This window comes from Rhinopithecus bieti, unplaced genomic scaffold (assembly GCF_001698545.2).
Source record: "Rhinopithecus bieti isolate Rb0 unplaced genomic scaffold, ASM169854v2 scaffold_23898, whole genome shotgun sequence".
NCBI lineage: Eukaryota > Metazoa > Chordata > Mammalia > Primates > Cercopithecidae > Rhinopithecus > Rhinopithecus bieti.
The window spans coordinates 1,097,528-1,108,779 of NW_016811065.1; the positions used below are offsets into that span (position 1 = coordinate 1,097,528).

General features: G+C 41.2%; 1 protein-coding gene across 1 annotated transcript in view; it reads right to left on the minus strand.

Moving 5' to 3' along the window:
- Nucleotides 1–1,189: 1,189 nt before the first annotated feature.
- Nucleotides 1,190–11,252, minus strand: part of PAH (phenylalanine hydroxylase) — a 73,880-nt gene continuing 63,817 nt past the window's right edge. Inside the window, exons 9-13 of the mRNA XM_017893446.1 lie at nucleotides 9,714–9,770; nucleotides 7,155–7,250; nucleotides 6,465–6,598; nucleotides 3,262–3,377; nucleotides 1,190–2,086 (exon numbers count right to left, since the gene is read on the minus strand). Coding sequence (XP_017748935.1) covers nucleotides 2,043–2,086; nucleotides 3,262–3,377; nucleotides 6,465–6,598; nucleotides 7,155–7,250; nucleotides 9,714–9,770 — 447 coding nt within the window. The 3' untranslated portion in view covers nucleotides 1,190–2,042. The remainder of the gene's footprint in view (nucleotides 2,087–3,261; nucleotides 3,378–6,464; nucleotides 6,599–7,154; nucleotides 7,251–9,713; nucleotides 9,771–11,252) is intronic.

Below are 11,252 nucleotides of genomic sequence, written 5' to 3' on the forward strand. Positions count from 1 at the left end.
CATATTGGAAATTTATTAAATCCCATTGCTATAGACTGGGCTTTTATATCTGGATAAAAAAGAGTTAAGAACTGAGTAGCACATTACCAAAAATACAAACATTATATTTCATTCAGTATGTAACTTCCTGTGAAAATCATAACTTAACCAAAACTTTACCTTCAAGCACATTAAAACATCTTTACTGGACTAAAACTCACTCTTCAATATTGTCAAAAATATTATCTAAGTTCCAGAGCCAACAATTAACTTTTCATGTGAAATAAAGAAACATCAGAATAATCCCTTTGCAGGGATTGTTTGGTGTTTAGAGTAACACCAGAGAAAAAAAGTCCATTTTCACTTTTAAAATCAGTGGGTTTTACAAAGGCATGAACATAGATACAGGCATAAAATTCCAACTTAAACTAGACAATGAAACTTCAGACACATTCAGTAAATTCCTCTTTCCTCCCAGCTGTCTTATGTAAGCAGGTATTGTAACACCCCATTAGTGGATCAGGGATAGCTATATAAAGACACATGTGAAAACGTGAATCATATTTCAAGGCTACAATGGACCTTGGTTTATAAAGTTTAACTCCTTCATTGTTAGAGTGACACTGAGGTCTGAAGAAGGGAAACAGCTTATCCACATTGGCATCATTGGCAGTGGCAGACTGACCAGCACAAATCAGGTTTTCTCAAACTGAATGTACCTGATAAAATTTGGCTATGAATAATGAAAATAATAATTTTGGGGTACTTAAAATACAGGTATCTGGGCCTTATCTTTAGAGATTCAAATTGGGTGGAGCTGGGAAGGTACCCAGAATTTACTGTTGATGATACTACAGCTGATCTGAGAACTACACTCGAAGAAACACTATGCAAATTCTTTAAGACTTAGCAATTTCCAAAATAAAATGTGAAGTAGTGTGAGAATTTCAAATCATAGCTTTAAAGACATTGTTTTTCTCCCCATTGCTTCTCAGATATTCATGTGTTCATGGCAAACACACAATCAACAAAAGTCAAAGTCTGTTGACTGTCCAGGCATGACTTTGAATGTCACAAGGAGCCCCTGCAAAAGGTTGGAAATATGAGCCTCTGGCCATTTTCTCATGTTAGAAAATTATCTAGCTAATGTATTTCTAAGGCAGTAAGAAGAATATTTCATTCCAGGAAATATCTGAAACAGCAAAATTGCTTAAACTACTAATGTTTTATTTCTAATACAAATAAAATTTTCATATTTATAGAGATTTGCTTTTCAATAATGTAGTTACTTATTTATTCAATGAACATTTCCTGAATATCTACCAACCAAGCCTTTAGTCAACATCTGCTGCATCATAAATGTCTTCAAAATGTCTCCCAAAACAGACTTGATAATTAATTGGAAAATGAAACTGAAAGTTATGAGGATTAGGTGCACAGTTTTATTACCTTATACAGCAGTATTTATAATTACAACGAAGCATACAAAAATGCTTTATATTAATATAATACTAAAGAAGTTCAATGCTTATAAATATTTTAATGGGCTTCTGAATTAAAGAAAATTTACTTAGGTACAATAACAAAGCAGTAATTGGAATCACAGTTAACTCCAACAGAAAATAAACTTCATAGGTTATGATTTATAGGAAGCCCACTAATTCAATTATAATGACAGTCTTGTGTTTTACATTTAGCCTTATATGCTCCTTTATGAATTCTCTACAAGCATATATGAAGCTTGAATGAAGCAGGTCCCAAATTTTAATTAACCTTGATGAAATGTGACAGATTACTGATTTAACTCAATTGAGTGTATAGGATTATCATGTCTAAATCAAAGATGACCCCAAAAGATTTACCATTATGCTTTTGAGTATGTACTCATATCCTGTCATTTCAGATTATTTTGACTTATTTGTTGTTTCTCCATCTTGTTCTAAAAAGGATTTAAGGCTCTTATTTCAAATTAAGGTTTGCTTTTCAGACTTTTTCTGATGAAAGAAATAGATGGATCTCCATCAATAGATTCACAGTTGACAGACCAAGTTCCGTCCGTGGCATTACTTTATTTTCTGGAGGGCACTGCAAAGGATTCCAATTTCACCTACAAAGAAAAACACCCTCAAAATGGGCCACTCATATAATAAACAAACACTCTTCAAGTATCCACAGTGCAAAGCACTGGGGGATAAGTGGGCTTCTTGGATAAGCTGGATACCACCCCAACTTTCAAGGAGCTTTCATTATGGTATAAGTACTTGCATGTTTTAGAAAATGCCAGAGCCATTAATGTAATCAGCATCCCTTTTCCATAGGTCACTTCCCAGGGAAGGACTTAACAGGTCTCTCCCCAGGCAGATTATTAGCCATTCCATTCCTCTTTTACATTACCATCTACAGATGCTTCAGGAAGCAAAATCATTGAACCTAATAGTATGGTTCACACAAAACCCAAGTGTCAGAATCACCTGAGGTCTATAAACTCCCAAAAGTTATCACAGATTTGGTAAATTTAGCCTTGGCTATGACTCAAAGCTATTAATTTTTAGCTAGCTCTTCATTTGATTCTGATGCACATTCAAATTTTAGAATCCATGGTTTAAACAAATAACTCAATTTAGATGGCAAGATCACTGGATGAAGATGTGAGGCAGCCTTCCATTTATGCCATGTTCTCACATACCAAGTAAATGAGAATGAAAAGGAGAATATTTTAAACATAAAGAACTGTATGGGCAAGGGTTAGGAGTCAGGAAAGAGCATGAGAACTAAAAATTGATCACTGTTGCTGGAAGAGAATGTGAAGGGCTAGAGAGATAATTAGGTGATAAATGAAGTAACCCTGTGACATTCTTAAGAGCAATTATTATAATATTCTCATTATGAAGGAAGAGTGGAAGTCCAACAGATGAGCCACTGGACAGCTTATAAAGTGGATAGAACCAGGCAGAGTGATACCAACTGGACACTTTGCATGGAAGGGATGGAGAGGTGAAGGAGAAAAAGGAACATGGCGGTGACAGGCTAAGTGTGGAAAGGTAGAATGATGGTGGGAGGTAGAGTGGAATCTAGGAAGGTCAAAGGAAAAAGGACACAAAGGTAATTCCTATCTTTTTGTCAAGTTCTTCTCCATCAGTGAACCCATGGCTTAAATGGAGATGCTTTTCTCCTTAATTAAATATTTCAATAAATTTCTTATTTTTCCTATGGCAATGGTAAGGAAACACAGTCTTCTATTACTGAGAAACAGAGTGGCCTTGTAAGGTGTAAATTACTTACTGTTAATGGAATCAGCCAAAATCTTAAGCTGCTGGGTATTGTCCAAGACCTCAATCCTTTGGGTGTATGGGTCATAGCGAACTGAGAAGGGCCGAGGGATTGTGGCAGCAAAGTTCCTAAAACCAAAACCACAGGCTTGAGTGAAGGGCACCATTTGGAGAAAGGTAATCTTAAGAGAATTCTCAGTGACATTTTACTTCTCTTTTAGGGATACGGACACCTCCCTAGAACACGGTCTTCAACAGCCAGGGCTGAGGAGGTGAATGGAGTTTTAGTGAGTCTTCTTGGGAAGCCTTCTTGTGTGTATGTGTATGTACAAACATGTATATACACATATTTAGTCACTTAGCTCCAAGAAGACAGAGGTAGCTTACAGTGAAAGCACTGAATACAATAAAGCCACAAACTCCTATCATTAAATAAAATCAAGAGTGAGTAAAATCTAGCTAAAGAATGCTATATATAGAAAAAAAAAAAAACTCTGAAATGCTTGACAGTCAATGCAGAGGTAAATAGCTCTCAAGTGGTGAAGAAAGCACCTTCTATATACCAAGAACTATGTTAAGTTCTAACTGCCCAATGCTCTTTACAAATATCCTTCTTATTTAAGCTTCACAAAAACCTTAGGAGAAAGTCACCATTACTATACCCATTTTATGGATGAGGAAACAGGCTTGGGAAGGATATGTGACTACTAAGGCAATACTGTCAGTAAGTTAACTAACTGGGAAGGAACCCAGGCAGTCTGACTCTGGCCTGGACCCTTTGCTTTCCTGTCTTCCCAATACCTTACTCCTGGATCTGGGAGAAATCCACCATGAGGGCCTCTTTGAGAGACATCATGCAATACCAATAACAAGATGTTCCAGAGTAATCACAAATTTCTAAGTTGGCCTCTGGTGAACATATAAGCTGCTGTACTGAAAATACAGTGTTACAGGAGACAGTAGGGACCTCCAAGTTTGGCAAGAGTGGCTCCCCAAGTTCCAAGTCAAGTTGCCTAGGCTGAAACCCTGCCTCTGTCTATTACAGCCCTTGTGACAGTGGGCACAGGGGACCACTCTTCTGTACCCCAATTTCTCTGTAAAATCGGGGCAAGAGTAATAGCTACCCCAGGGGGTTGCAGCAAGTGCTGTTATACTGTGGAGTAAGTGCCCCATGAGTGTTAGTTGCTACCTTTAATGAAGAACAAATGGCCAAGTATATATTTCCACCTCTTCTTCTCTGAAAAGAGCTGTCTCAGCCCAGCTAGTGGCATGAGCCATGGGTTACACATCTGTGATTTTGCCTGCTCTGCACCTCTTCCTCCTTCTTCCCATAAAGCAGCTCATTTTTTGCTTTGGTGATTTACTCCTACCCTACTAGGTGTGTATCAGTCCAGAAGTCAGTATTTGGTGCCAGCCATCCTCTGGTGAAGAGGTAGCATGTGAACCCTGCTCAGCCAATCACATCTCTGCCTACAATTTGAATCTTGAAATTCCAAGTGGTTAGAATTGGTTGCTCTTGGCTGGGATGCTCTGAGAGAATCCAAAGGGATGCACAGATTCCTTGTTTTGAAGCCTGTCCTTTAGCATTCTCTTTGACTCTCTGAATCACTTCTCAGCAGAATGGAGTTTTCATGGTTGTTTCCCTTGAGGCCTTGCTACTGACAGGCCTGTGTCCTGGCAAGCTCTTCCCTGCTGGTCTGGGACTGATCACATGCTGATTAGAGAGCTGTCTCCAGGAGGGCCCATCCAAATATTATCTTGGTATGACAGGGTGCTCATCAGCACTGCCTCTAAGCCCCAATGCCTGGGTCCAAACCTTGGGCCTTGGAGGAAGAGGAGGATGGTGCTGGAAGGAGTCTAGGCTTCCAATTCAGGAGAGAACTAAGAAAGCAGAGCAGGAAGGACTTGAGAGCTCTGGACAGAGCTGGAGACATAGTCATTTTAGGCCAAACCAAGTAGATTTGTGGGCCAGCATTTTACCTTTAATTATCTAAAGATAGAAGTAGACATAATTTAAGGAATATCTATTTTAAAAGAAAGAAACTTAGTCCTCTTTAAGGTCTCTTTATTCCAAAGGGTTCTCAAACAAATGTTAGCTGGACCTGTCTTGTCCCACAATCTTACCTTGCAAATGTAAGGTAAGTGAATGAGCTGTCAAAGGGATAATTTTTACCTTTCTTTGTGAGGGGCCTGGGGAGGATGGAATTTGGATTTAGAAAGAAAGAACTAAGATGTGTGTTCATTTATGTCTTTGAGTTTCTCCCTCATGTCTCTCTTTTCTCCCTAAGTGTGGATTTCTTTGAGAAGTCATTAATTCTACCACCACTCCCCACCATTCCTCTGACCTCTCAGAGTCCATAGATAGGGTTGAAAGCTAACATACCCAGCTTCATAGACTCCCAAAGGCCTGTATGTCCCATGCCTGTCATCCATCACTGATAAGATTTTTTTAAGTGGTAACATACAATGAGTATTAGGATATCCATGTCCAGGTTGACCCTCTGCCCAGTCTGTCTCCTGCTTGGGTGCAGGAACTGTGCACTCAGAGGGCCAGTAGTCTCAGAGTCCCAGCACCGCTCCATCAGCCTCTTGCTGAATTGCCTCTGAGATTAATGCCTTCACCAATTATTTATTGAGTGCTTACTCTGTGTCAGGTATTATTCCAGGGTCCGGAGGAAAAACAGAAAATAGAAAGAACAAAATTTCTACCCTCATAGAGCTTACCTTATGTAATATATTACAAGTTAATAAGTATTACAGAAGCACTGTAATACTTGGCAGGGATGAGTAGAAATAAGTTGCTTAGAGAAAGACATACGGAGATTAAATTTGGGTAAAGATACAAAGGAGGAAGCACGTTTTGTAGGTGTTTGGGAGAAGGAAGTGAAGAAAGGACTTCCTAGGTTATAAGACTTCTTTGATTTTGTGGGGAGACTTCTGTGGCCTCTCTGTATGCAGGAAGGTTCAGTGTCTGGACTTGGTGGTTGCGTTGAACAGGGACCAGGTGGCAGGGGTGTGTGCAAAGGTCAGCACGCCCAACTTTCCAACAGAGAACGGAAGAAAAAGAGGCAGGGTGAAGAACATCAGAGAGAAACTGTCTATGGTACAAAGTTGCTGTAGGCATTAGAGTCCACTCTCCTGGCCAACCACCCACAGATGAGTGCCACCAGTCAGGAGGCCCCCAGAGCTAGTAGCTCACCTTTGTCACCACCTCACCTTACTTTCTCCTTGGCATCATGAAAACTCTCCGCCACATAATACAGGGGCTGGAACTCTGTGACAGTGTACTTTTGGATGGCTGTCTTCTCCAGCTCCAAGGGAAGGAGCTTTGGCTTGTCTGATAAGCAGTACTGTAGGCCCCAAGTGACAAGTTATTATCACTGTTAAATAAGGATCAGTATTCCCTACTGCATCCCAGAGGCCATTTGTGCCCCTTCTCTCATCTCACCCCGATTCCTTCTACATCACAGCCCAAATGCAGCGAGCCAAATTACTTTGCACATACTAGGTTCTACCCTTCATAGCTCATCTAAAACCTACAGCCAAGGGAGAAAGGAGTAATTCATTCCAATTACTTTCAAGTAAGGTGGTCAACAGATGATGTGGGAGCCAACCACACTTTCTGGCATGTGTTTGCATACTCACAAGGCTGCATGCATAGGTCAGTCTTGGAATCAGCAGGCCCTTTCTCCCCAGAGATACGTGTACTTGCAATTCCATTTCTATCTGTAACACCCACAGCCATAATCAAATCATAGCTGCTAAGGTACCAGTCACTGGAGAATGAGTACCCAGGTTGCATGTCAAAATGGATACAAATAGGGTTTCAACAATATCGAAAGCACAATAATGGTTTTCTGTACCCACCACTTTTAAATCCATCCTTGGTTCCTGTTAAGGTCATACCTGTAATTCACCAAAGGATGACAGGAGCCCAGCACCATATGCCTTTATGGAGTCTCCTTGTTTGCAGAGCCCAAACTCCACAGTAAACCAGTAAATCTGGAATGGAAAGTCAATATGAGAGCACACTGTGATGGTTAATTTTATGTGTCACCTTGAATGAATGAAGGGATACCTGGATAGCTAGTAAAGCATTATTTTGGGGTGTGTCTATGAGGGTGTTTCTGGAGGGGATTGGCATTGAGCCAGTGGAATGAGTGGGGAAGATCTTTCCTCAATGTGGGTGGGAACCACCCAATGGGTTGGAATCCCAGATGGAAGAAAAAGGCAGAGGAAAGCCACATTCATATTCTATCTCTCTTAGAACCAGGATACCCTGTTTCTCCTGCCCTTGGACATCAGAACTCCAGGCTCTCTGGCCTTTGGACTCTGGGACTCGCACCTCATCACCACCCAGGGGTTCTCAGGCCTTTGGTCTCAGACTGAGAGTTATATCATCAACTTCCATGGTTCTGAGGCTTTTGAACTTTGAATAATCCATGCCACTGACTTTTCAAGTTCTCCAGCTTGCAGCCAGCATATTGTGGGACCTCTCAGCCTCAATAACTGTGTAAGCCAGTTTCCCTAATAAGTCCCCTCTCAGATTTCCCTCTCTCTCTTTATCTCTCTCTCTATATATCTCACTGGTTCTTTTTCTCTGGAGATCCTTGACTAGTACACATCCCAAAGAAGGAGAAGGCAGCAACTGCCCCAGTGCCACGGACAGGATTGCCCAGGTAGGAACCTGTGCAGGTTTGTTCTCTAAATCAGCATGACCTGTGATCATGTCTCTGTGTCCTGTGTCTCACTCTATCTGGTCACCTGTTGAATCAAATGTTGGCTGAATGTAAAGAGTGATGGAAAATATCGGGTGGTACTAAGAAGCCCCAAAAGGAGACCCCCAACAATTTGTTCTCCATATGACAGGAACTCTTCTATCTCTTTTGTTTTTTTCTCTGTGGTGTCAACTAGACGGAGATGTTCCTCAGATGCTCTGAAGCTAGTAGAGCTCATCAGGCACAACAGTGGGAGGTAGCAGATTAGGTAGTGATAGAATCAATGAGGAGAATATCCCATCATCTATGCTAAAACTTCGGGGTGTTTCTGAAGTCAACTACTGCATTTATCTCCCCAAATAACCAAGTATTTTTCTTTCAATAACCCACAGTCCAATATGTCCTAGAGAGTTGGCCTGAAAAAAAGAATATGGGAGTTCTGGGACTAAGAGGAACCCAGAGCTCAGTTAGGTGCTAGAGACAGTCACAGTTTTGGAGAATTAGGGTAGGTTATTAGTTACATCTGTTTATTGGACTAGAAAGTGTTAAACCTGGGAGGGCTGTCAGAGCTCAGTCAGTCTGACCTCCTCACATACAGGTGAGGAGTCTTCAGCCCAGGAAGGTAAGGCAACATGCATGTAGTTACACAGCAAATTAAGGGCAGCAAGAATCCAGAACTGTTCCCTAACCAACCAGTAACATTTTTTCAATCAGTAACAATTTTTTAGAGAAGTCGAATTAGTGATAAGTCCTTTTAATATTGTTATGGTAGATAACATGATGCTTTGAGTTCCAAATTTATTTTCTTTGTAGAAATGAGAAATTCCATCCAGCTCTATAGCTTCTTTGAAAGCTGCTCCTTGTATCTCTGAAGCCTCTGGCATTTAAAACCCATGTTCACAAAATTTAAATAATTAAATTTAAATAGTTAAATTTTAGTTGCTTTTGAGATGGGCAAGATATGAGCTATTGCATCTCATTTTAGAGATGAGGAAGAAAAGCCACTTGTCCAGGGCCTAAAAGCAGCTGTCAGTGAGAAAACAACCTTCTGGGATTTTTTAGCTTTTCTGACAGAACGAGTTCATAAGCTTCTAAACTGATATATCTTAATAATAGATTTGCACTCATTGGCAGTCCATAACTCAATTATAAATGTTTATTTTTCAACTTCCAGGACAGGCAATGTGGCTAGTGGCTGGGGTGGGATGTAGCAAAATTAGAAATGAGTATGAAGGAAGGAAATCACCTGCTATGCAGAATTGCTGCTTCTATAGCCCCAGTGGACAAGTGTCATCAAATATACTCAGGAGAGGAAAGTGTTCAGCAATAAGGGGAAAGCCCACCCCCGTTTCTCCCTCGTATCTGAGAAAGAAAAATCCTAATGCATGCTCTGGTGTGAAATAGAGATATAAACATTCCCTCTTCAAAGTTCTGGATCCAGATTACTTCATATACACACTTTATGCCAAAGGTTTTCAAGGGCTCCTGTTATAGCCTGTTGGTGGGTTCAAGATACTGCTTAAAATTTAAGAGATGTAAACATCTGCAGGTAGATGATTTCATAATCAAATTATTAAGGAGGAATCGATCAAAATGTGAAGTTCCACTTGTGCAAATGTAATCTACCACATTCTGATTTTTTTTTCCCCAGATAACCTGGCTTCCAGGGGAGTAGCAAAGCTTCAAAGACCTGAGGGCCATAGCCTATGGCACTCCCACCATCCACCCAGGGAGAGAAGGGACTTACTGTAGCAAGCTTTTCAATGTACTCATCAGGTGCACCCAGAGAGGCAAGGCCAATTTCCTGTAATTGGGGGAAAACAGAGTCACTGGAGTAGCTGGTGTCTGGCCGTCTTTAACATTCACCCACAGAACCAACCTGGTACTTGGCCATAAAAAGGTGATGGGTGGCCAGATGCCTTCAGAATGGCCCAATGGACCCTGAGTGTGGTGTCAAGTCTTTCCTGCCCACATGTTATAGAATCACAGATCTCCAGGGCAGGGGGACCCTTTCACCCTCACTTGGTCCTTGGTTTTCACTTTATAAGTGAGGAAACTGAGGCACAGAGAAGGGAAGTGACTTGCTCATGGTCACAGGGTCGGTTAGTATCTAAAGCTTCTTCTCTTGACTCCAGCTCAGTGATTAGTCATCAGCAGAACATTCCTGGAGTGTTAAATTAGTCTTAATCATGTACCCTGGAAACCTCGCAGGAGAACTGCAGATAAGGGGTGACATCAGTCCAGGCATACATATAACTGGAGAGTCTAACATGTCATCGATTAATTCTCACTCAGCTTCTGTTGCAGAATTCCTCTATTGGTCTCTTTGTCTCTTTTACAGCACTTACTGCAGCCTGCCTTGTGTGTATGTGTCTTTCTTACTGTATACATTAATGCATTCTTGAAATATTTATTAAGTTCATTCGATGTGCCAGGCAGTGTATAAAATCAGTAAAGGCATCTTGTGAATTTTAGTGGAGACAGACAATAAATAATGAACATATACATAACTATGGTAGAAGAATACAAGTTCTTTGGAAAGAAGAAACAAAAGGAGAAATAAACAAGAGGGACTACCTCTCCAGTGTCCTGGTGTCCTGTCTACACTCAACCTCTCCAGAGCTCCAAGGGATTGAGGGGAGGCTTCGATTTTAAATAGGGTTCCAGGGTAAGAATCATTGAGAAGGTGATATTTGTGCACAGACTTGAAGGAAGTGGGGTTGTTGGTTATACTGACATCTGAGGGAAGAACACAATAGGCCAAGCATATAGCCAGTGCAAAAGCTTGCATTTCTTTCCCAAGAAAAGGAAGTGTTGTTTGGGTCAAGAAACAGGGAGGAACCAATGTGGCTAGAGCAGAATTAGTGAGGGGGCAGTGGCAGGTGATATCAAAGAGGGGTCCAAAGCCAGATCATGTAGAATATTTTTAGACATTTTAGGGCTTGAGCTTTTCCTTTCAGTGAAACAGGAGCCATTGCATGGTAATGAGCAGATAGAAGGTCATGATCTCACTTGTGTTATCAAGTACTCCTTCTGGCTGCTATGTGAGAATAGATGGTAGAAGTTGAGGGTAGAGGCAGGACACCAGGAGACTGGAGGGTAGACAGGGAACCAGGAGACTGAAGGGGTTCAGGGTAGACAGGACACCAGGAGACTGGAGAGGTGGAGGGTAGACAGGACACCAGGAGACTGGAGAGGTGGAGGGTAGACAGGACACCAGGAGACTGGAGAGGTGGAGGGTAGACAGGACACCAGGAGACTGGAGAGGTGGAGGGTAGACAGGACA